The following is a 26,878-nucleotide window of genomic DNA, read 5'->3' on the forward strand; positions in this document are numbered from 1 at the left end:
GATCACCAAACACACACACATCATCATCAAATGCACTCCCCACCATATACACACCTCATCATCACCACCAAACGCACATGCTATCAAAAACACACACACCGTCAAATATACACGCACACAGTCAAACACATGCACACTGTCAAATACACACACAGTCAAACACATACCATCAAATATACACACACACACCAACCATCAAATATACACACACACACCAACCATCAAATATGCGCGCGCGCCTGCGCATTATCGAGAACTTACCATCTTATGCTCGGCCTGTCTCTGGTAATTTCGGGGTTCAAACATCGATCGGGGTCGTGCACTTCCGGGCATTCGTTTCAGATCGGCCGGGGAAGATGATGCAGACAGTCGTAGGCCAGCCCCGCCTACACTACCACCACCACCACCACCAACACCGCCTCCACCTGCTCCGTTCAGAAGGAAGCCACCGGCAGGCAAGTTATTGTTGATGTTGTTGTTGTTGATGTTGTTATTGTTGTTGTGACTGCCACCACTGCCCCCACTACCACCTCCAATGCCACCGCCGCTTGACTTGTCCTGCTTCAACAAAGAATTCTCTTCAACCAAGCTGTTCACCTGAAACAGACAAGACACACACACATAAACATACATGAAAACATTTTGGAGCTTAACCTTCAAAACCAATTCTAAAACTTCTCATGACCTTTATTATTTAACATCCGGTCACACCCAGCATTCAATATCCGGTCACACCCAGCATGCCCCCCCCCCCACTACCACATCTTATTTCCCCTCCTCCCCACTTTTTAAATCTCCCCCCCCCCGCCACCATTTTTTTTTGTTTTGTTTCTGCAGTGAGCATCATATACTGGAAGACAACTTACCAACGTCTTCAGACGATTCACCTCGGTGATAAGGTCACTCTGAGTCTGCAAAAGCTGTTGAACTCGGCACTCGGAATTGGCCAGAGATTTCTTCATTTCCAGAAAATCTTCCGTAGACACTGGACCTTCTACCTGTTCTGATGTCATGCTCTGCGAACAAGAAGTGGAGGACACAGAGTAGAGCAAGTGGCACGACAAAAATAAATCACATACACAAAAATAACAATCTAGAACCTTCAGCATATTGTTTTGAAAATAGGGTACCCATGTGTCTTTTATGCTATCAACTACGGTAATTAGTTATATCAATGGCCATTGAGAATTTGGCACCATTTTAGGGGCAGATATGGCTTGCTTACCAACCACATGGTTCTGGGTTCATTCCCACTGCTTGGCACCTTGGGCAAGAGTCTTCTACTATAGCCTCGGGCTGACCAAAGCCTTGAGAGTTGATTTGGTAGGTGGAAACTGAAAGAAGCCAGTCGTGTGTGTGTATGTGTCTATATACGTACATACATACATAAATAAATACAGTAATCCCTCAACTACTACAGGTGTTACATTCCAAAACCCCAACGATAGGTGAAAATCCACAAAGTAGAAACAGCACTGTACATTTTTTATAATTATCTTTATAATTTGTATGTATTTATTTTATTATAAATGCAAAACAACACCATGGAGGAATCGATGTAAGCTTAAATAATAAACCGCAATAGGTGAACTGTGATATGGCGAGACATTACCGTATATATATACACACACAACTCTTCATAACTAATTTGATAAGTGATAACATATGAAATTCTTGGCCTTTGAATAACTTTATTTCTTCAAGTTCTATTTACCCTGCTTGCATGACCAAAACCTGTGTGTGTGTTTATGTCACTATAACTTAGCAGTTCAGCCTAAGAGACCGATAGAATAAGTACCAGACTTTAAAAAAAAAACAAAAAAACAAACAAAGTATTGAAGTTCAACTAACATTCTTCAAGGCAGTGGCCAATCATGGCCACAGTCTAATGACTGAAACAGGTAAAACAAAAACATTTATTATATCAATCAATCAATCACAAAATTATAATACCATGCTCGTTATCATAATACTTAGCACCATCACCAGCATTGTTATTAATCACCTGTACGTTTGAGAGGAGTTCTTACATTAAGCATAACATTATAAATACCATCAAGTGTCTCAAAACTGTATCTATTTCACTTTACCAACAGTATCTGCATTATCTGTCTGTCTATATATATATATATATATATATACATAAACAATCCTTTGATTGCACTGAACTCACAACAGTTACTTCCACCAAAGCTATTGAATATTAGAATATATATATATATATATATATATATATTCATATACACTATAAGTAGGGTTCTGAGATTCAACAGCTCTGCTCAGTGCCCCGTTTCTCATGGACTGGAAGTAAAGGTTTTGAGTTCAAATTGAACATAGAGTGTGTGTGTGTGTTTGAGATCATATTTTGAAAGCAATAAAAAATTTAGAAATAAATCTTTTTATGAAGCTGCTCAAAGGATTTGAACAACATGGTGTGTGTGTGTGTGTGTGTGTGTGTGAGAAAGAGAGAGAGAGAGAGAGACTAAACTGTATGCTGCATTAATATACATCTTATGCGTGGTTTGAGAGTTTAACACAATGTACTATATTGAGCTCTTAAAATATCTGGCAATTCATGCTTATGCAGCACATCAGAACATTATGTGTGTGTGTGTGTGTGTGTGTGTGTGTGTGTGTGTGTGTGTGTGTGTGTGTGTGTGTGTGTGTGTGTGTGTGTGTGTGTGTATGTATGTATTGTATGTGTGTGTGTGTGTGTATATAAAATGTACTGAATCTGAGAGAACCATGAATGTTACAACTCCATTATTTTCCTTTCCTTCAAACATTTCAGGTTACATGCACATTAACAAATTATTATTATTATTATTATTATTATTATTAGTAGTAGTAGTAGCAGCAGCAGCATTATCATCATCATCATCAACAACAACGGCAATAGTAGTAGTAATAGCATTAACAACAGTAGTACTGCAATCAGTAGTAGTACTTGGAGTAGTAGTAGTAGTAGTAGTAATAGTAATACTATTAGTAGTTGCAAGGGTACTAGCAGCAAAGATGAAGCTTTGGATTTGATGGATAAGGGGAGGAATTTGCAATATCTCAAGTCTGCAGAGAAAGAAAGAAAGAAACAAAAACTACTGGAATTCTTGAGGTACGCCAGACTTGCAGATCATTCACTCACATCTACTGTCACCTGTTTAACTCTTTCGATACCAACCCGGTTGAAACCGCTTCTGGCTCTGTAGTACAAATGTCTCCTTTTCATAAGTTTTGAATTACAATCTTCCACTAAACCTTTGTCACAATTTATGTTCCTAACACTAGTTTAATGATAACTAGGTTGTTTTACTAAATTCTTTGTTGTATTTAAAATTAATTGAAAGAAACACAGAGCATCTCAACAGAAATACAGTAACAAAAGGGTTAGCATCACCATGATATTTTTAACCCTTTTGATACCAACTCAACTGAAATCAGCTCTGGTTCTGTCGTACAAATTCTTGTTTTCAAAAGTTTTGAATTAAAATCTTCCACCAGACCTTAGTCACAATTTATGTTCCTAACACCTGCTTAAATGATAACTAAGTTATTTTACTAAATTCTTTGTTGTATTTAAAATTAATTGAAAGAAACACAGAGCATCTCAACAGAAGTACGGTAACGAAAGGGTTAATCTTTAGAAACGAGTGTAACTTTACGCACACACACATACACACTGGGAGACTGGTGTCATTACGCACTCAATACTGGAGTAAAAGCACAAATACACATAGAAATGATCAGAGTAAGGACAAATATATGAACATGTAAGTAATATACAATCAAACTGAGGAGAGACACATTTCCCTGTATTGAATTCGTAATATCAGCATATGTGTGGCTGTGGTAAGAAGTTTTGCTTCCCAACCACACGATTTTGGGTTCAGTCCCACTGCGTGGCACCTTGGGCAAGTTTCTTCTACTATAGCCTTGGGCTGACAAAAGCTTGATCAAATGGAATGGCTCAATCTCTCCCTTGACAAATCCAGACAAGTCTTATTGTCTTTAAAAGAAAAGCGGGTACCACAAAAGTCTACTTATTATTTCCTGGAATTTTGGTTCCAACATGAAGACAAAGAACATGAAAATAGCATCTAGACATTGACTGAAGTTCAATATAGATGAGTGACAGACTGGACATCCAAGGCAGTTTGGGACAAAAAAAAAAATAACAGAAACAACAATGACAACAAAAACAAAAACAACAGTAACAGCAGCTGTAGCAGCAATAATGACAGTATGGCTCACTTAAAGAAACTGTTGGTTGGGTCTATAACACAGCAAGGGTATTGTAAAACAGTAGTAGTAATAGCAGAATTCATATTTAACTATTGTCCCCATCTGTCAATCACACAAAACTATCTGGTCTAGAAAATAGTGGGGGTGATATATCTACAGCATCTCTTTCTCTCACCTTATGCGTATGTATGTACATATATATATAAACATATAGGTGCAGGCGTAGCTGTGTGGTAAGATGCTTGCTTCCCAACCACATGATTCTGGGTTCAGTTCCACTGCGTAACACCTTGGCAAGTGTCTCCTCTATAGCCTCAGGCCAACCAAAGCCTTGTGAGTGGATTTGGTAGATGGAAACTGAAAGAAGCCTGTCACATGTATGTATGTATTAGTGTGTCTGTGTTTGTCCCCACCATCGCTTGACAATTGATGTTGATGTGTTTACATCCCTGCAATTTAGCGGTTTGGCAAAAGAGACCAATAGATGGAGTACTAGGCTTACAAAGAATAAATCCTGGGGTTGATTTGTTTGACTAAAGGCGGTGCTCCAGCATGGCCATAGTCAAATGACTGAAACAAGTAAAAGAATATATATATATATACATATATATATATATATATACATATATATATATATATATACATATATATATATATATATATACATATATATATATATATATATATACATATATATATATATATACATATATATATATATATATACATATATATATATATATATATATATATATATCATAACATAAAAGCACTTGTGCGGTGCCACGTAAAAGCACCCATGCAGTGCCACAGAGAAGCACCCAGCACACATTTTGTAAAGTGGTTGGCGTTAGGAAGGACATCCAGTTGTAAGAAACCATGCCAAATCAGACTGGAGTCTGGTGCAGCTCCCACCTTGCCAGCCCTGGTCAAAGCCATCCAACCCATGCCAGCATGGACAACAGATATTAAACAATGACTAATGTATGCATGTATATTGATCTGGTTCGGGGTCAATCGCTTGCTACTCTGACCTTCAACTGTGGATGCAAATTACAACTTGAGAGAGAGAGAGAGAATGTAAATGCACATACACACAGCTACATGTTCAAAGCTAATGATTTAGTCCATTTCTACACAGAGGTCCTGGGTATGTGAAATGTTTCAGGTGATATGAAGACGGAAGTGACCCAAGGGATTCCAGAAAGCAATCAACTCATAGTAGTGATAAAGTGAATAAATGAAATTCCACTGCAGGTATTCAGAACTCTTTCATTTATAAATACATACAGGACTACTATCCATTTCTAATATAAAAAGGGGGGGGGGGTATTCGATATGTTCGTTTTCGTATGCTGAAACAAAATCCATGAGAGAGAGTGAAAGGGAGAGATATTAAAAGAGAAAGTAAACAAAAAATTAGATTAGAAAATGAGCAAAAGAAAGAGAATGAAAGAGGGAAAAGAGGAATGAAAGAGAAAAAGGAAAGAGAGGAAAAGAAAGAGAAAGATCTTACTAAAACATGTCAACCATTATTTGTCCAGAAAGAAGTAGGAAGAATGAAAGGGACAGACTGACACACAATGTGAGCCTGTCTTTCACATTCCCTTGCATTTTCCGTGGCTTAGTGGAGGGAGTAACCGACCATTTGGACAAGAAGGTCACCAAAACCTGGTTGAGACGAGGCATGGACAATATTTTTTGAGAAGTGAGTCACATGAGACATGGCTCATTATCAGACACGCGGCACTACTGAAACTTTCATGGTTAATTTCCTGTTAGGCATGCCATTCAGAAAGTCCGACAAGCCACAGACGTTCAATGATTGGTTTAGGCAAAAATGAAGAATAAGATTTTACAAAATTAAATGTGGAAGTAAACTCGAGAGATGATAGGGAGAGATGAATGAAAGAAATTTTTAAAGATGAACAAAAACTAATGATTACACTGCGTAACAAAATTTTATTTATTTTTTGGTCTTGTCTTTGGTCAGTAAGTGTTATTTCCTATTTGTTTCCATCTAGAAATCAAAGGAAATCACTACTATTCCGTTCAGATTCTTGTAACCCTGACAGCAATATTTTGGAACTAAACTATTTTCCATTACATTTCAGACAGATTCAGTGCTGAGTTGTTGAGGCAGAAATATCGTTATAGCAAATATTCCGCTCAATACCACAGATTTGCCTGTCAACTGGTTGACCGTAACCACTTGAGCATGTCCCTTAGTGGCTGACAATATGTGCATCTCTGATGATGAGCAGGAGTAGTAGGGAGCATTATAATCATGTGTTGAGAGGGAGTCTTTGGGGTTTAAAGCAATGGTTGGAAGGAAATATTAGCCCTTTTTTATACTTTCTATAGGTAAGCAAATAGAAAATAACAGTTACTACCCAAGGACAAAAGCCATGTTACACAGTGTTATTAAAAATCCCAACATCTCTCCCCTGATCAAAAACTAAAGAAAATATTTTGAAAAACAAATTTCAAGACATAAAAGGGGTGAGGGGAGAGAAAGAGAGGAAGAAGATGAAGAAAGAGAACAAGATGGAGAGGGTAGGTGGTTAAAAGAGCAAGAAAGACTAAACAAGTTGAAGGGAGAGAGATAGAGTAAGCAAAGAAAGACAGGGAGAATAGGCAGAGGGAGTAAGCAAATGAAGAGAGGAGAGAAGGCAGATAAGAGAGAGATAGGCTGTATGTGTGTGTTAGCAAGAAGCGGCCATGCACAGCATTGCACAGACACACATTCGCACGTACGGAAACCTGTACACATCTCACCTCCGTAAACGACACAATTGAAGTAGGGGTCATTTCACGACGAATGATCCGAGACTGAGAAATGGTGGTGACGAGAGATGGAACAAATAAAATATAAAAAACAAAGTAAAAAAAAATTAAAACATAATAAAATCGAAATGACAAATTTAAACAGAAATAAAATTTTTAAAATAAAAAAAATTCATAAACAAAAAAACAAACAAACAAAACGAAAAATTGTTAAAGAAAATGAAACAAATATATATTATATATAATTATATATATATATTGTGTTGTCCGGAAAGTTCGTGGTGATTTTTAAAGGAAAGAATAAGGTCAGTAAATACTTGCCGTTACATTTTTCATCAACCAAATATGCAAAATGCATCTCCATCTTTCCTTTAACTTGAAAATACACTCTTCCCAGAATTGAGGTGGTTTCATGGCAAATAAGTCAAAAGGTAAGCTACTATAAATCGGCACGAACTTTCCGGACAACCCAATATATATATACATATATATCTATATAAGATACAAAAATCTGACCAACAAAGGTCATAGAATCATGAAGGTGCACATGCCATTGGCTTTTGAATGCTGTGGTTCATATATTCACCTAATGAAAACAGTTTTTTTCCATCAATCAATTAAAAATTCAGTGGAAACAGCTGTAGAGAATTGACACATTATCCATCTGCTCTTATTTATTTATACATAAGAAAGAACTATGCATTTAACCCCTTCATTGGCACTTTATCCACAATCAGAAATTAAAACAACAACTGTACGGATCACTGGCCATACATTGACCCTTTAGCATTTAAACTGACCACATCCAGCCCAAATATTCAACCCGTTTCATCTTCAAACTGACCAGGTCCAACCTCTCACAACTACCCTACAATGTCATTCTAAAAATAAACAATCACATCTTAGCTACAAGATACATGGTTAAATTTGAAAGAATGTGTGCATGAGTGTGTGTGTGTATATATATATATATATATATATATATATAAGTAATGTAGAACTGTGCCAGTTAGATATTAAATACAACTAAATGTATTGAGAGCAACTTCCTCTGGTATGTTCACTGCGTGTGTATGTGTGTGTACAAGGGTGTAGCTGAAAGGCTCATAGGCTGACTATAAAAGAGTGATGCTAGAGCTGTGAAATGTTGCATGCATTAATTTCAACTTTTCTTATTAATAACTGCATGGTTTCTTTTGGAAACACCTCGCCTCACCTGCTCCAAAGAAGGCCAAGGGTCACTTCATCTGCTGAGAAGGTGATGGCCTCAGTTTTGTAGGGTGCAAAAGGCATTGTGTTTATTGACTATCTTCAAAAGGGTCACATCTTTGAACATCTCATGAGGTTGGTAATTTTGTGTGGCTATTCGAGTTATATTTTTTAGCTCTTATTTCTAGCAATTGTCAGTGCTATTTTGCACCCTTATTCTACCGTTTTGGCTTTCAATTGCTTTAACCACCTATATTATAACGTATTAATATATCGTTATAGTATCTTATTGTATGCATATATATGTGTGTGTTCCACCTTCACTTGATGTATTTACATCCCCATAACTTAGCGGTTTGGCAAAAGAGTTGGATAGAATAAGTACTAGGCTTACAAAGAATAAGTCCTGGGGTCGATTTCTTCAACTAAAAAAAAAAAAAAAACGCTATAAGGTGGTGCTCCAGCATGGCTGCAATCAAATGACTGAAACAAGTAAAAGAGCAAAAAAATCTATTTCACATCCACCCCAGCTGTCGTCTCCCTTACGCACACTTACATCTGCTGGTCGGTCTTTCTTCCCTTCTTCCTTGGCACTTTTGATGCTCTGGGTGTCTATACTGCTGTAGTCTTCATCGGAAGCTACGCTGTCATACAAAGGCTCATCATCACTGGAAACCTGGCTGTATCCCCTTGAAGCCCGTGTAGGGGCTGTCATTATGGCAGAAGAACGGCCACCTGGAAGGGAAAAAAACAAACAAACAGGAATTATGAAATAGGAACAGTTTTTACAAGAATGGTCTTTTAACGTTGAAATTTTTGAAGGAAGTTGTTGATGATCTTTAGGTTTAGGTCAGCCCTGATCGAGCAGACCAACAATCAAAAGAGGAGGAAGATTTGGTTGTTATTGAAGGCCTGTAAGCTCAGTGGTTAGAGTGTCGAGCTCACTATCCTGAGGTAGTGAGTTTGATTCCCGGACAAGGCTGCATGTTATGTTCTTGAGCAAAACACTTTATTCAGCGTTAGTCCAGTTCACTCAGCTGTGGAAATGAGTTTCAGCATCACCGGTGCCAAGCTGTACCGACCCCTTTTGCTTTTTCCTTGGGTAACAACAATGGTATGGAAAGGGGAGGCTGGTATGCATGGGCAACCGCTGATCTTCCGTGAACAACCTTGCCCAAACTTGTGCCTCAGAGGGTAACTTTCTAGGTTCAATCCCATGGTCATTCATGACCGAAGGGGTCTTTACCCTGAGGTCTTTTTAGTCAACTCTAATAAATGGATGGGTGGCATAAAGGAGATGAGTGTCATGATAACACTGAATGCCCAAGTGCCATGCAGTAGGACTGAAACCAGGACCATGTGGTTGGCAAATGAATTTATTCACACAGCCACACCTGCGCCATCGGCTTTCAAAATGTATTTATCTCTTTGAAGGAGTGTCTAAGATTGATGACGATGATGTTTTGAGATGACAAATACAAAGATGAAACGTATAAAACTTACTGGGCTCTTTAGGGTTAATAATTATGGAAGCCGTGGTTCCCATTTGTCTCCTCTTGGCATCACTTAAAATATCAATGATCAGCGTTACAAATTCTCGTGGGTTGAAGCGAGCAAGTTTTTGGCGACCCTGAGTAACATGAAAGAAACAGAGAAATAATTGTCAAGTTTTGAAGTTATTTTGTTTGAAATTTCTGACAAACAAGAGATAGGGATCTTACAATATATATGCATACTAGACAAAAAAATGCGACACGCACGCACGCATACAACAACCTTGACATACACAACAAATATGCATGTACACATGCACACACGTATACACACACACGCACCACACAAAAACCAAAAAATGGGGAAAAGTAAAAGAAAGCCCTTACTTGGTTCCTTGTAGTGGAAAATTCTGGATTGACTGGTAAGAAGGGTATTGTAACCCCAATAGTAGAACTATGTTCATTTGATGAGACCCAAACTGTTGGAAGACAAAACAGAACACCAATTATGTTATTTTGAATAGAATATTATGTATGATGAGGTTGAAAAGAGGCTAAAACATGACTTCTCATGGTTTCCTAGTTATCAAAATATATATAAACAGGGTCACACAGACACAGAAACTCAACTGCATTTGAACGTGGGCGCATACTATTTGCAGTAAACAGAAATGTGCAAGCCATATGCAAAAAACAAGGTGTCGCTGTGTGGTAAGAACCTTTTAGCATCCAGATTTCTTTGCCAAATGTAATGCTTATTTATCCACCTTGTTTTGAATTAATCATGCATTATCTTGTAGCTTCAAGATTTCAATGGTGCATTTCTATATTTTCAGAATGACATTGTAGGGTAGGTATGAGAGACTGGATCTGGTCAGTTTGAACATAAAACAGGTAAAATATTTAGGCCAGATATGGCTGGATGCTATCGGGTAATAATATATTATTATAGGGTAATGCTATGGGGTATGTACTAAAATCTTTTCCTGAATATTCACTGCTGAAATTAGGGTGCATACAATACACCCGTGCATCTTTTATGTCACAGAGTAGGGTATATAATTGCAAGGCTTGCTAGAAATAGTCGTATAATCTTCCTCAAACATACACACAGTAACTTCATATTCAGCAGGAGAAGATATGTCTGATGATAAACTAAGAAGGAGTGGTCGTCAATGGAATACCTTTGGTGGTCACACAACAGTCCTGTTTGAGCCAGCCTAGGGCAAAACAATAACAACAAACAAACAAATGAACGAACGAACACAACAGATTGCAGTGTAAAATGATAATGATGGTGATACAAACTTTCATCATTCTCCCTTCGATCAACTTCATCGTAAACGTCCATTGCAAGTTCTTCAAACAAATTGTTGGGAAGCTGAGAGGAAAAGAAAGGAAATATGTTGGTAAAGTGTAAATAGTATAAGGTTTGGTGTTGCGACGTGGGTGGAGTGTTTGTGTATCTGAGCTGGGAACAGATCGAGATAGGATAAGTGGGGGGAAAAGACGGAGACAAGAGGTGGAAGGACAATCTTATAGAGAGAGAGAGAGAGAGAAGGAAAATGTGAATAGAAAAAGAGAGAATATATATACATACATATATATATTTATATACATACATACACACATACATTTATATACATATATACACACATACATACAAACAATAATTAACAGAAGGAGATAAAAAAAAAAGAAAATATACACTGAAAAAGAAGGGATATATGCATAGCATACAAAGGTTTTTAAAAAGTGGTGGGGAGGATGATAGAGATGTGATCCTCCTGATACAGGAAGGCCTCTAGGGATGATCGAGGAACCCCACTGTCCGAGATTTCCCTGAAACTCCAAGAGCAAGACCCCTCTCCAATTCCTTCTCTCCGACTCACAGGTCTACTCTAAGAAGGGTATCATCCACTCTTGCCATTTTCAAAACTTTCACTCACCTTTCAATAAACTCACTCGAGTACAGCACTTCCCTCTTCCCTCTCAGTTTCCTTTTCAAGTGAAACTTGAAGAAGTCAATGAGATTTCCTCTACCAAAGAGGAATGTATCTGTCCTCATGCTTTTCAGCCTGGTCCACCAAACAACTTCTTTTCGCCGCAGCCACCGGGCAAAGGAAAACCGCCTTGCCTTCCCGATTGTAGGAGGGCGGTGGTGCAGTCATCAATACAGACTCAGTCAACGGACAGATCCATCCCACATAATGAGATATTAATTACTTTGAGTAAAAAAAGAAAATTAATTTGTAAATCTTGGTCAACCCAACTCCCAGGCTGTCCTGAGATTTTGAAATAAAAAGGAGTACAGGTGCAGGAATGGCAGTGTAGTTACAAGTTTGCTTCCCAACACAGGATTAAGGATTCAGTCCCACTGCATGGCACCTTGGGCAATTGTCTTCTACCTGTAACCCCAGGCTGACAAAAGCCTTGTGAGTGGATTTGGCAGTGGGCAAAAGAGACCAACAACAGAATAAGTAATTGACTTCTGAAAAGCAAATAAGTACTGGGGCTGATTTGTACTACCAAAACCCTTTGAGGCAGTGCCCCCAGGATGGCCACAGTCAAATGGCTGAAACAAATAAAAAGATACTCACGGCTTGTAACATTTTCTTTGCCTCCTTTGCTAACTCGGAAATATCCAGACTGCTGCAATGACAAAACAGAGACCAGGTTGAAAACAGCTGACAAGATGAGGAAAGGTTAAAAGGATTTGCAAACATGAAAAGGATAAATATAGAGTAGATGAACTGAATAATTACAATTAAGAGATAATGGTTAGAGAGGCAAGAATCTCTCACTAAATTTTATATATATATATAATCATTATATTTTAAATTATACATACATTTATGTTATGTATTTACATATATTTGTGATTATATCTACATATCTATGCCTATAACTATACATGTGTGTGTATACAATTCTGATATATATATATATATATATATATATATATATAGCAATTTAGCTAGGTGTAAAAAAAACACCTAAGGGATATGAAATATCTGAAGAATTTACTGGTTTTTATTACCTATATCAATAACAATGTTATTCCAATAGGTAAAAAAAAAAAAAAAAAAAATAAACATACAGTTTAATATATAAATATAAATAAGAAATGGAAAACAAAACAATAAATCGCACTATTATAAATTCAATTCAATTTAAATATTTTAGGCAAAAAAATGACACATCTCAAATATGCATCATTTGTTTGTATAAAATATTTAAATTGAACTGAATTTATAATTGTTCAATTTATTGTTTTGTTTTCCATTTCTTTAGCATGAAAAGCGGACGTTAAACGATGATATATATATATATAAATTTGAAACTATTATCATCAGTATTTCTGGAAATAATGCTGTCAAGGTGCAGATAATTCCGTATAGTACTAAAGTAGCTGTCCATGTATGATGGAGTTCAGAAACAACATGTAAGCATTTTTACTCTTAAATAAATCCTAGATACATCACACAATACAACTCACTCCTACTACACAATAGTAGAACCGAAACCTACTCACCCCACAGGTAACGTCACATCTAATACACAACACACATCTGACTGTGTAAGATATATCCTATGTAATAGATATCTGAAGTGGAACTCGCAACACTACACACCTATGCATCGATTAATGTAAGACAGATTTCAGGCGTCTACTACATGGGAGATAACTCACACCTACGAACACTAGCGGTCAAAATCAATACACAGTGCAACACAGATCAAATTCGAAAAAGGAATATCTCAAAGCTACATGCAGTGTGTTTGTGTGTGTGTGTAAACTTTTACAAGATGTTGGGGTGACAATGACTTTGACGTTTCGGTCAGTTATCCTTCATCAGACTGGTATGTTTGGGCTTGTCTTGCTTTCATACAATCGCTGGTAAGTTGCTAGCAGCAGCTGACCATTGAGGAACCAAGTCCAGCAGTACAGGCTACAGTGTTTTGGCCACATCTGGAAGACCACCACACCGACTTTTGTGGTGGCAGCAATCCATGCACTGGAGAATCCAGTTTAGTGCGCCATAGAAGACATGGGCGAAACAAACTGAGGAAGATCTGAAGTCATGGCACCTCGATCTCAAGGCCAGTGCCATGGATTGGAAAGCATAGATAAACATGACCAGAGTTCATCATCCAGCAGCACCCATACAAGCATATTGGTCGAGAGGACAGCCTCCTGTTTCAGTCACCAGTTAGGGATTCGGGAAGTTGTTATATAATCCACAGTGAGTCTATGGAAAGGTCCTATACCAAGCTAAAACAAACCCAAATGTATCACAGTCTGATGAAGGCTAGCAGCTTGAGACTTCAAAGTTACTGTCACCCCTCTTCAAGTAAAAGTATAATAAATATACATTATTTATATTTGACGGATATTTGTCCTCATCTTGTTTGTTGTTAACACAACATTTCAGCTGATATACCCTCCAGCCTTCATCAGGTGTCTTGGGGAAATTTTGAACCTGGGTTCTCGTTCCTAAGGTAGTTTTTGATATTATTATTATTCAGGTCACTGCCTGGAATCGAACTTGGAATCATGGGGCTAGTAGCCCACGCTCTTAACCACTACGCCATAAGATGAGGACAAATATCCATCAAATGTAAACAATGTAAATAATGTACATAATTCCTCATCTCTTAAATATAGAACTATAATATGTTCTCTACAAAAAAGTATTCAGTAATTCTTTAGTTTAATGTAAAATTGTTTTTTTATTAGAATTTCACATCAAAACAGACATTAATATCTACGTCTATGTATTTATATTTACCACATCTATACAAGGTAATGCTTCACACCTCTAATACATAGTTATAATGAATACACCACTGAATGTCACACGCATGCGTAATGTATTTCGTATGACAACATGCTGTGGGCATATTTCAACAGAAAACAAAACAAACAACAAATCAATCAATAAAAGGTCAAAACATTAACAGATGTTGCACCATCAAAACTCGTGCAACATAACTCACTGCATAACAGACATAGATGGTGGTGGTGGTGGTGGTGAGGAGGAGGAGCTGGGTGGATGGGGCGTGGGGTGGAATATGGAATATGGAAGAGAAGGTTTCAATAAACATGCAATAAAAAATATTCTTGTATGAGAGAGAGTGTGTGTGTGTGTGAGTGTTGTATATATATGCGTACACATAAATCATGACCATAATTTAGCATCCACTCTTCCATGCTTGCCCAAGTCAGGTGGAGTTTATTTGAGTCAGCTTTCCTATGACCAGGTGCCCTTCACGTTGCCAACCCTCACCTGTTTCCAAGCTTGGTCTGACTTGATGCCAAGGAAGAAGACACAACCACCTCAAGACGCTGCTAAATACAAACAAACATGTACATAACATACATACATACATAAATACATGCACATACATGTATATGCTTTAAATCTATGTGAACAAATACATCACAGAAAAATGTGTGTCTATGAGTATGTGTGTGTGTATATATATATATATATATATATACACACACACACATACACACACAAAATTCATGATTCAGCACAGACCAGTACTTGTATACACCTATTATGTGTTTTTGACATTTTGTTACCCATTATACACACATTATATATATATATATACATACATACATATGTATAATTCTGCATAGTTGTATTCCAATGCATATATAAACACTTACAATCACTCAAGAACTTTATCTACACACACATTTATATTTAAATTGCCACATGAACATATGCATATGTACAAATATTCATGCACATAAAAGTGTGCATGCACACGCACACACATCTAAATACATTCATAAAAATGTGAATGTATGTGTGTGTATATATATATATATATATATATATATATATTTCCAAACAAATCTGCATTCACATACATGCTACTCTATGTGTGTGTATTGTGTATGTATATACACAGACACACACACACACTTTTTTCCACATGTCTACACACATAAACAATGAACACACACATACACATGTATGAATGTGGCATGTGCATGTATTAACATTTAATTCCATTCATTGAAATTATCAGACATGCTGCCAAGAAAAGAATCACAAAGTGTATTATTTTATATATATATATATATATATATATATATATATATATATATATATATATACATACATATATATACACCTATACACAATATATATATACGCATACACCCACGCACACAACATTCCGGTGTGAAACACACAAGTCAAACAAAAAAATTACACAAAAACAAAAAAAGAGAACCCAAAAAATCCCAAAAGCTCCCCCCCACACTTCCACTGCCATCTATGAAAAAACAAATGAAGAAAGAATGAGTATATAACATTAGAGATGGATTTCACACACGCTCACGCACACACACCTCTTACATTACAATCTTTGTGTATGCTTGTGTGTCTATGTAGACAAATCCAACTGCATATGAATCCATGTACACACATATACACATAGAAGCAATGACCTTGGAATACAGGCTTGCAACAACAGCTATGAAACGCCAGACCAGCAAGAGGAGATAACTGGAGATATAGCTAAATAGATGTATTTAATAAACATCGGAAAAACTATATCCATTATTTGTGTTCGTTGACGTGCATAGAAATAAATACACACACACACACGTCTCAGGAAGTATGACATCACGACACACACACTCTACACATGCTTTTCTACTCTGGGCACAAGGCCCAAAATTTGGGGGGAGTGGGGGAGCAGTCGATTAGATCGACCCCACTATGCAACCAGTACTTAATTTATCAACCCCAAAAGGATGAAAGGCAAAGTCGAAAATTTGGCGAAATTTGAACTCAGAATGTAAAGACAGACAAAATACCGCTAAACACTTCAACCGGTGTGCTAACGTTTCTGCCAGCTCTCCGCCTTATGCTCTATAAGTGTATATGTATGTGCATATACATCTATATGTTCTTATGTATGTGTGTGTGTGTATATATACACACATTTATATACGAGTCAATACTTCATAAAAACTTTATTAATTTCGTGAATGATCATGGGATTACACCTAGAGACTGGAACAGTTAGTCTTACTATGAGACTGAGATAGTCATGGTGTTACTATGAGACTGGGACAGTCAGTCTTACTATGAGACTGAGATAGTCATGGTCTTACTATGAGACTGGGACAGTCAGTCTTACTATGAGACCGAGATAGTCATGGTCTTACTATGAGACTGGGACAGTCAGTCTTACTATGAGACTGAAATAGTCATGGTCCTACCATGAGACTGGGACAGCCACAGTCACACTGAGACTGGAACAATCGTGGTCTTACTGTGAGACTGGGATAAGCATGGGCTCACCATAACTACAGAATGCTGCTGAGACAGACACAGCTAGAAATCTCATTAAATAATTCTTTAACCCCTGTCTACAGCTGGTTGGAGGAGGAGGAGGAGGAGGAGGAGAAAATGGAGCAGAAAACAAAGAAGAGCAGATAGTTTATTGTATGAAAAAAAATAGAAAGAAAGAAAAATCTGTGTGTGTGTGTGGAGGAATCTTTGATGAATTGTCATGCTCTGTTGTGGAATATCCAACAGCAGATCAAGGGTGGCACTGTTTCAGAGAAAAGAGAAGGGGGGGGGGGAAGAGAGTAAGTAGAAAAGTGGATGTAGAGAGGGACAGAGAGAGAGAGTAAGAAGAAAGAAAGGAAAGATATGTAAAGAAAAAAAATGAATTTAACTTTAAAGAAATTTCTGTTGTGCTTGTATTTGTGTATATGCCTGGGTGTGTATGTATGTCAGCATGTGTGTGTGTGTATGTCTGTCTGCATGTATGTTTGTGCATGTGATTATCTGTATATGTGCATGTCCACATGTGTATGCATGTCCGCGTGTGTGTGCATGCATGTCCGTGTGCATGTGTATGAGCGTATCTGCATGTGCATGTTTGTGTGTACATAGGGACACATCTGTGCAGTCATTTTGTTCTATATTCACATTTATTTGTGCATGTGCACACGTGTATGTGGACCTTTGAAGGTATGTCAGAGTGTGAATGTACGTACAAACATACATATGCACATGTGACTGTTTGTCGTACATGTGGACATGTGTAAATGTGGATGTATTTATGCATGTTTGGGCATATGCCTCTATATCAGTGGTTCCCAAAGTGGGCAGTACTGCCCCCTTGGGGGTGATGGAGAGATCCAGGGGTCACTGAAGAAAAGTGGGATGATAATGGGGTGGCCAAAATGGGGTGATGGATGTAAAAAAAATATATATATTAATAGTTTAATCAGGTTTAAGTTTTATTTATGAAATACAGTTGTTTTGAATTTGGTGCAGAAAATGGTCTACATTTGTGGTGGGAGGGTGGGGGCCGCTGGAATGTGGCCTGGGTGCTAAGGGGGCTTCAGCCTGAAAAAATTTGGGAACCACTACTCTACATGAATGTAGGTGTGTGCCTGTACATATGCCCATGTTGCTGTTAATGTGGACAGATACATGTGTGCATATGCATGTGTTTATGTATGTATATATGCCTTGATAGATGCAACTATATAAATAGAGAGAGAGAGAGAGAGAGAGAAAGCTTAGAAGTTGGCAGTAAGTGGCAGCAATAAGCAAAAAAAAAAAGGTGAATAATAAAAATAATAATTAAAAAAAGACGCATTCTTACTGTCGATTGCCCCTAGCAGAAGGGAAATCTACCAACCTGTCAGCCATCTCTGGGATGATGAAGTGATGGTTACTACGATGATCTGGGGAGGAAGACAAAGAGGAAAAGAAAAAAAAATGCATTGAGTACTTGCATGTTTCGATACACACACACACACACAAATATATATATATATATATATATATATATATATATCTAGATGCACATACAAACATGGTGTTTGTTATGTGTAGAAATAGACATACAACTGTCACTGTTATGTTTAGAACTCCATGTAGGTTATCGTCCAGTATATATATCCATATGTACATATAGTTAAACAGATTGACTCCAGGACTAACTCACTGGTCTCTTTTGCTAAACCACTAAATTATGGTCATTTAAACAAACCAATACACAATCACACACAGGTAAGGAGTCAAAAAATGGATAACTGCTGTGCTGATGATGCCTACTGAGGCAGAAATATGTATCCACAACAGTTCTCTTGACTTCAGACGATAAGAATGTCTTCTCTTTAACAGCATGTCAATTTTGGAGAATTCTAGATTCTTGGAGATGGTCATAAATGCCACAAGTTATTTGTTAACTTATCATTAGAAAAAAAAAATCAATATATCAGAAATTTAACCTTTACCTGTCTTGTGTATCACGTATGATACACAAGATATATTTTCCTGTTATCCATGATGTTTTGCAAACAACTCGCACATGCAAGCACTACCAGTCGAGAACTCCGCATACCAGAAGCCAGCAAGTGTATGGGGTCATCAGGAGAGAATGCGCACCGTTTTGAGGCTTACCTCTTGACGGCTTCAATGTGCACCATCCCCCACTCACTGATATGAGGCCCCGCTTGCTAGGTCAACTGGTTATTAAATAAAGCTCAATATTCTTCTAGTCATCGCTCATCGTCTCTTTTTAACCAAATCCAGTGGCTAGCCTTTTCCACTGTAATCTGGATATATTTTCCTGGTATCGTATATGATACACATGCCCGATTTTTTGTTTTTTTTGTTTTTTGTTTCAACCATTTGAGCAACTTGGGACTTATGATAGGAAAGCTTTATATTACTAAGAATGTACGAAACAAGCTAACCAAAAGTCTGGATGTTTGGGATGTATTCATGAAAATATTTATCCCCATTTAAATGTGGATGTTCTGTTAGAACAAATTATACTGCAGTAGATAGCGTGAGAGAAATTCTCCTTATTGGCTTCTTGATGCATATTGCAGTTTCTCTCAAAAATCCAATATGAGCATCCATCATTGACAAGACCAAACAAGATCAAAATCACAGGATCTGGTGGTCTTGGTGCTGGAGTTAGCAGGGATTTATCTCCCTGCAAGCAATATAATAAACAAGAGCACATTTTGCATTAAAAGCTAAGTTTCTCTCGTGCTATCTACTGCAGTATAGTTTGCTCTAACAGAACATCCAGGTTTAACTGGGGATAAATATTACATCTCAATATTAATACTGTCCCTGTTGCTGAGCACTATTTTTTAACAAGCTCACTGGCTAATCATGATACCAAACAAGAAATGGTTATTCACATCAAGCATAAACTAACACCTCGCCTTAATCTCACCTACAACATGGGAGGTAGGACTAAGGAGAGATGTTAGCTTGTACATACCTGGTTTCCTGCGACATACAAAGTAGGTGAGTCTGTCAGTCAACTCATACTGGCACTCTATCAAACGGTTGGCAAGATCTGTGTACTTCTCCTCCCTGTAGGTTGAGAAAGGGAATGAAATATAAGTGTTTTAGAAAGAGAGAGAGAGATAAAGAGAGGATATAAGTATACGTTAAGAAATAAAGGATTTCCCCCAGACCTCATCATTGCAAATGGAATTTCACATAGTTTTTTACTTAAAACTACAGAAACATCACAAGAAACTGCCACTCAGAGTTTCATGTTCCTGTTCGTCAGGACCAAGACTTGGTCACAAATATTTGATGAACAGGAAACATGAAACTCTGAGTCACAGGAAGATGCCTTTGCAGCATTTATAAAAAAGCATATTACTCTATCTTCAGTATTTGAGTACTATTTTTCTTCAACCTTGTTTTGCATTTATGTGCTTACTTGTGTGTGTGTGTGTGTGTGTGTGTGTTCCAGTCAAACAACTGAAACAAGAATATATATGTGTGTGTGTGTATTATATAAATATATATATATATATATATATATATTATATATATATATATATTATTTTACTTGTTTCAGTCATTTGACTGTGACCATGCTAGAGCACTGCCTTAAAGGGTATTAATGGGAGAAATCAACCCCAGGACTTATTCTTTGTAAGCCTAGTATTTATTCTATCAATCTCTTCTGCCGAACAGCTAAGTTACAAGGATAGAAACACATCAGCATTGGTCAAGTGATGGCGAGATTGATGAACACAGACACACACATGCATGTGCGAGTACATATATATGTGAGTGTGTGTGTGTGTGAATATATATACATATATACCTTAATTGTTGCAGTGATTGGACTGTAGTCATATCAGGGTACTTACCTAGCGTAATCAATAGGGGTTTTCCGGTTAGCATCGAGACATCCAGGGTCTGCACCATAAACAACAAGCAGCTCCACCTGTGACGTCTGACCAGCAGCAGCAGCCACATGGAGGGGACAGTTGTTCTTTTCCTGAAACAAACAAACAACACAAAGAAATGAGATAAAAAAGAGATAAGCTGAGAGTGGAAACAGAAGAATAATTGCAGAGTTGGTGGTGTGTAGTGGTGTGTGGTAGTGGTGGTGGTGGTGTGTAGTGGTGATGGTAGTGTAAGAGCACAGGGTGGAGCAAATAGGAAGTGCAAGGAGGTACAGGCTACTTAGCTACAATAGGTAGCATGGTGGGGTGGAGGGTGGGGGATTGAAGTTTCTCTCTGGCAGTAAATAGTTGAGCACATGAGTGGCGCAGTACTCCGGTATGACTAACCTGTGCTCCTCACCAAAATCAACTAACACCTTTTGCAATGTTTCACTGGTACTTTTTTTTAATACTTGAAGTCAGAATGCAAGACACAGGAATGCATATTGCAACGCAATGCATCCAATGCTCGAATGACTTTGCTAATTCCTCACATGACAATGATGGTGGTGATGATGATGATGATGATGATGATGAGGGTGGTGGTAGTGTTTGTATGTGTGTGTGTATTTTTTTTAAGAATACAGAGGAATTGAAGACAACACGAAGAATAGTAGTAAGCAAAATACTCACTGGATTGAAGTAATTAGGGTCAGCCCCTTTGGACAGTAACCTAAGACATGTTTCCAGATTGCTTGTTCTGACGCTAGAATGTAATTGCTGCAAATAAATGGCAGAAACATGAAATGAAGAAAGAACTGTCATAACAATTCTATACATAGATACATACACGCAAGCACACATACACACACACACACACGTTATCATCATTTAATGTCCACTTTCTGGCATCAACCATGCTTAAATGGTGTTTTTTTACGTGCCACCAGCACAGGAGCCAGTCACTGGCAACAATCACGCTCAAATGGTGCTTTTCATGTGCCACTAGCACAGGTGCCAATCAGGCAGTACTGTCATCTATATATGTGTGTGTGTGTGTGTGTAAACAAACATACATACATATATGTGGATTGTTGGCAATTTTTTTCTCTCCGTTTTCCTTTTCTCTTGGACTTTCCTCTGTCTTCTGTTTCTGAAGAAGAGCTTTGCTCGAACCATAAAGCACAAGATCTGTGTATCACGATTTCTGGGTTATTTCCCTTCATAAGCACAGAATAAACCTCTTGCCAAACAATTATTCTGTGCTGATGAAGGGAAATAACCCAGAAATCGCAATACACAGATATTGTTTTGAGCTGAGTGGGGGTGCTAGATTCCCTTGTTCGAAAATATAAAGACACAGATTGTGTCATATAGCCAGCTGGAGACGATGTCTCCTGGGGCTAAATTACAGCACCATTAGTCATAAACCAGGACTGCCATGTTATGTTGGCAAACAATCTTTATTACAACTATTCTTGTGTGGTAAAAAGTTTGCTTCCCAGTCACAGGTTCAGGTTCAGTCCCACTGCATGGCACCTTGGGCAAGTGTCTTCTATTGCCTCAGGCCAACCAAAGCCTTATGAGTGGATCTGGTAGATGGAAACTAAAAGAAGCCCATAATATATATATATATATATATATATATATATATATATATATATATATATATATATATATATATAAGGAAGACAGACAGACAAACAGACTTACTTTACTAAGGTCCTCCACTGTAGAAACATCTCCATCTTTGCCTTGGTTTACAAATGACAAAAACTGATATTTGGTCCTGATGTAGTGGTCTTTATTTGGACTGGCAGCAGGAGAGTAAAACAAACAAACAAACAAGCAATTAAAATAGCAAACCTCGTTTAATTCACTATCAATCATTATTATTGTTAATAAAATCTAGGCAGTTGATTGTGACACAACATAATCCTTTCTACTAAAGGGCACAAGGCCTGAAATTCTGGGGGAAGGGGACTAATAGATGACACTGACCCCTCAGTATTTCACTGGTACTTAAGTTACCAACCCTGAAAGGATAAAAGACAAAGTCCACCTCAGCGTAGTTTGAACTCACAATGTAGTTATGGATGAAACACTGCTAAACCTTTCACCCGGGGTGCTAAGGATTCTATCAACTTACCACCTTATTCTGACATAGCTTAATAAAAGTACATATGTTTATAAGCTCCCAGTCAAAACCTTAAATATACACGTCTTCCCCAAATATATTTTCCAAATAATTTTCTCCAAAGTGTGTGTATAAAACTGTACTCACTGAACTGGATCGTTAGGATGCGGTTTCTTCTTGCAATGTTTGTTCTGAGATGGATCTAATAGTGAGTGCTCCCAGATGTTGTTGGCTCCACTGCTGAACAGATGTCGTACCATCTGCAAGTAAAGGGGAGATAATTTGATTAAAATGCCAGTGCAAAACATAAATTTATGTTGTTACCAGATGAGAAAAGGACTGGTCGACACTATTACATGGTACAGAAACATGGACATTGATGAAAGCCATCCGCTTTCTATGCTGGCATGGCTAGGACAGTTTGAGTGAAAACTGGCAAGGCAGGAGGCTGCACCAGGCTTCAATCTGATCTGGCAGAGTTTCTACAGCTGGATGCCCTTCCTAACGCCAACCACTCCGAGAGTGTAGTGGGTGCTCTTTATGTGCCACTAGCAGGGGTGCCAGTTAGGTGGCACTGGCATCGACCACGCTCAAATGGTACTTTTTATGTGCCGGCAGCACAGGTGCCAGTCAGGCGGCACTGGCATCAGTAATAATATATCAAAATAAATAAATAAAAAAGGAGACAGTGAGAATACTTACCGCTAAACGTGATGGATTCCATTGCGCTTTTTTCAAGTGCTTCACCTGTGAGATATGTCTTCCAAGGCTGCGATGAACACTGCAACACTCTTGACATATTAGCACACCTCGGTTCACTGAAGCCCAAGTGGGATCTAATGAGGAAGGGAAAAAAAAAACAATAGTGAAAGGGTTAGTGATATGGCATATACATATATGGAAGGCGGCGAGCTGGCAGAAACATTAACACGCCGGGCGAAATGCTTAGCGGTATTTCATCTGCCGCTACGTTCTGAGTTCAAATTCCGCCGAGGTCGACTTTGCCTTTCATCCTTTCGGGGTCGATTAAATAAGAACCAGTTACGCACTGGGGTCGATGTAATCGACTTAATCCGTTTGTTTGTCCCCTCTGTGTGTAGCCCCTTGTGGGTAGCAAAGAAATAACATATATGGAAATATCAGCAAGGTATGCACCACACTGGTCAATAACACACATGCAGCATTGGTAAAGCACAGACATGCAATTTTGGCCAGTAACGTACACACACAGGCACACACACGTGCACAGAGTTGCACAAACATTTACTGCAATAAGACACACACACACACACACACACACATACACACAGTACAGAAACTGACCATGGGGTAAACCAGTTATTCACACACACAACATAACACAGAACCTGATCAATTACACACACACACACACACACACAAAATAGTTTCACCATTCCATACCAAAACCATTGTACTACACATTGACAATTTTTAATATCTTGGTATCTGAAGCAGCTGGAGATATGACAGTTTCACTAAAAGAACCGGCTATTGCAAGCAAAAATAAATATTGAAAAAAAGCATTTGGCTAAATTTGGACATATGACAATTTAACATAATGGCAACGATATATTTCCATCTACCAAATTCGTTCACAAAACTTTGGTTGGCCCAGTACTATAGAAGACAAAAGAAACCTCTCAACCACTGCTAACAATTGGTGTGAAACGCAAGGCTTACACAAACATTAGTGGAGCAGAGATGAGGCAGTTTTCTCAACACTTCAAAAATGAGAAACATGTATTTAATAATTCTCTTGACCAGAATCTAACCATCTCAGAACAATTGTTGTAAAGACCCAAGTGGCTCACGATTCAATAGGAATCACATTACATAACCCGGTAGAGTGAAAACATGGAAAATTCAACACAGGAAATGGAAGGTTCAATAGAAACCGAAGCTCTATTGATGTTTGAAAAGCACAATGAGTGTGTGTGTGTGTGTGTGCATATGTGTGCACACCTCTGCATATGTCAGTGTGTATGTGTGTGCCCCTCTGCGTGTGCCTGTGTGCAAATGTGCACATATGCATGTCTGTGCATATGGCTGTTTGTAACAAGATACACAGATGTAACTGTGTGCATGCAACTGTGTGTGTGTGCGTGTGCGCGTGCCTGTGTGAGTATATAATAACCTCTGGCTTCCCTAATCAATGGCACACAACAGAAGCTGGTCCAGCTAACTTATGTCTGTCAATTAATCAGTAACAAACAGTATGTAAAGAATAAACAGCTAGAAAGAGAGAGGAAGGGGTGAAGACAGAGAGGGATGATGGAAAGAGAAGGGGAGGGGAAAGAGGGATGGGATGGAGAGACAGGGAAGAGGAGGGAGGGAGAGGGGAGAAGTGGGAGTGGTGGAGAGGGGGAGAAGAGGGAGGGGATGGAGAGAAGGGGAAGCGGGGGAAGAGGAAGGGCATTGGCTAGAGAGGGGAGGATGGACAGAGAGGAAGAAAGAAGAGATGAGGGAGAGAGAGAGAGAGAGAGAGAGAGAGAGAAAGAGAGAGAGAGAGAGAGAGAGAATGAAATTCCACTCCTTGTTAATTAAGCATTCCTTTGTTGGAACTTTAATAGGAACTTTAATGAGCAAGGAAGGGCAGTGATGGTGGCTTGTGATTAGAAATTGATTGGGTAAAACTAAGGAACTGCCAAATGGCCTCTCGCATCATGGATAACAATCAGTGAAGGGGTTTTCCCTGCATGAGAAAAGCTTTTTACAGATATATTTTGTATCAAACTGGTTCAATCTAGACATATCCAGCTATATACAATAATTTTTTATCTTTCACCTGTTTGTCATTAATCTGCCGCCATGCTGGAGCACCGCCTTGGAGAATTTTTGAGTCAAATGAATGGACAGCAGTATTTGAAATTTTTTTTTTGTTTTTAGTTGAGCCTAGTACTCATTCTGTTTGTGTCTTTTTGCTGAACCACTAAGTTACAGGGATGTAAACACACCAACACCAGTTGTCATGCGGTGGGGAGGGGGCAAAGACATATTTGTGTATGTATATGCACGTGTGTGTGCATGCACACATACATACACACACACATAGAAGTGGGTGCTGAAATAAAGCGGTGAGCTGGCAGAAACGTTAGCACGCCAGGCGAAATGCTTAGCGGTATTTCGTCTGCTGCTACATTCTGAGTTCAAATGCCGCTGAGGTCGACTTTCCCTTTCATCCTTTCGGGGTCAATTAAATAAGTACCAGTTAAGCACTGGGATCGATATAATCGACTTAATACGTTTGTCTGTCCTTGTTTGTCCCCTCTGTGTGTAGCCCCTTGTGGGCAGTAAAGAAATAAGAAGGGGGTGCTGAAATGTTCCTGGCTTTGGGTAAAAGAAAATACAGGAGGATCAGTTAATGATGATTTTATCCAACATATTTCCCTCTCAGATTCACACACTTATTGCAACAGTCCTTAAGTTTTTCTAAGCCCTGTAAAAGAACTTGGAAGGTTGAGCCTCCAACCAGGCCTTTCACGATCCCCTCAAAGTCAGGAACTTTTCAGCACTCCCGCTTATATATAAAACACAAATATTTATAAATGCATTATATATATATATATATATATATATATATATATACATACATACACACTCCATGTTTCTAAATGTCAGAAATGAATCTGGTTACCAGTTTGAAAAACCGTTTCTTCTTTGAAATGCCATCTGAAGACTAGGAACCAGCATGAGTGTGACTAATAGCTTAGACTGGAACAATAGACAAACCTTAACACAAAACACACACACACACACACACACACACTATTCACAGCACACAAT

At 38.2% G+C, this 26,878-nt stretch overlaps 1 protein-coding gene across 7 annotated transcripts in view; it reads right to left on the minus strand.

Moving 5' to 3' along the window:
• LOC106868693 (ARF GTPase-activating protein GIT2) overlaps positions 1 to 26,878 on the minus strand; it is a 77,007-nt gene that overhangs the window by 15,719 nt on the left and 34,410 nt on the right. For 2 of the 7 annotated variants that reach the window (XM_089341197.1, XM_089341200.1), the window contains exons 3-17: positions 23,777 to 23,910; positions 23,222 to 23,334; positions 22,651 to 22,750; positions 21,631 to 21,717; positions 20,920 to 21,050; positions 20,028 to 20,122; positions 18,387 to 18,468; positions 12,329 to 12,380; positions 11,037 to 11,109; positions 10,116 to 10,207; positions 9,739 to 9,865; positions 8,792 to 8,970; positions 7,018 to 7,071; positions 867 to 1,016; positions 262 to 597 (exon numbers count right to left, since the gene is read on the minus strand). In XM_089341197.1, coding sequence (XP_089197323.1) covers positions 262 to 597; positions 867 to 1,016; positions 7,018 to 7,071; positions 8,792 to 8,970; positions 9,739 to 9,865; positions 10,116 to 10,207; positions 11,037 to 11,109; positions 12,329 to 12,380; positions 18,387 to 18,468; positions 20,028 to 20,122; positions 20,920 to 21,050; positions 21,631 to 21,717; positions 22,651 to 22,750; positions 23,222 to 23,334; positions 23,777 to 23,910 — 1,805 coding nt within the window. The remainder of the gene's footprint in view (positions 1 to 261; positions 598 to 866; positions 1,017 to 7,017; positions 7,072 to 8,791; positions 8,971 to 9,738; positions 9,866 to 10,115; positions 10,208 to 11,036; positions 11,110 to 12,328; positions 12,381 to 18,386; positions 18,469 to 20,027; positions 20,123 to 20,919; positions 21,051 to 21,630; positions 21,718 to 22,650; positions 22,751 to 23,221; positions 23,335 to 23,776; positions 23,911 to 26,878) is intronic. The other 5 variants (XM_089341201.1, XM_089341203.1, XM_089341199.1 and 2 more) reach the window with 3 other exon arrangements.

This window comes from Octopus bimaculoides, chromosome 24, assembly GCF_046866305.1.
Source record: "Octopus bimaculoides isolate indiv1 chromosome 24, ASM4686630v1, whole genome shotgun sequence".
Classification (NCBI taxonomy): Eukaryota; Metazoa; Mollusca; class Cephalopoda; order Octopoda; family Octopodidae; genus Octopus; species Octopus bimaculoides.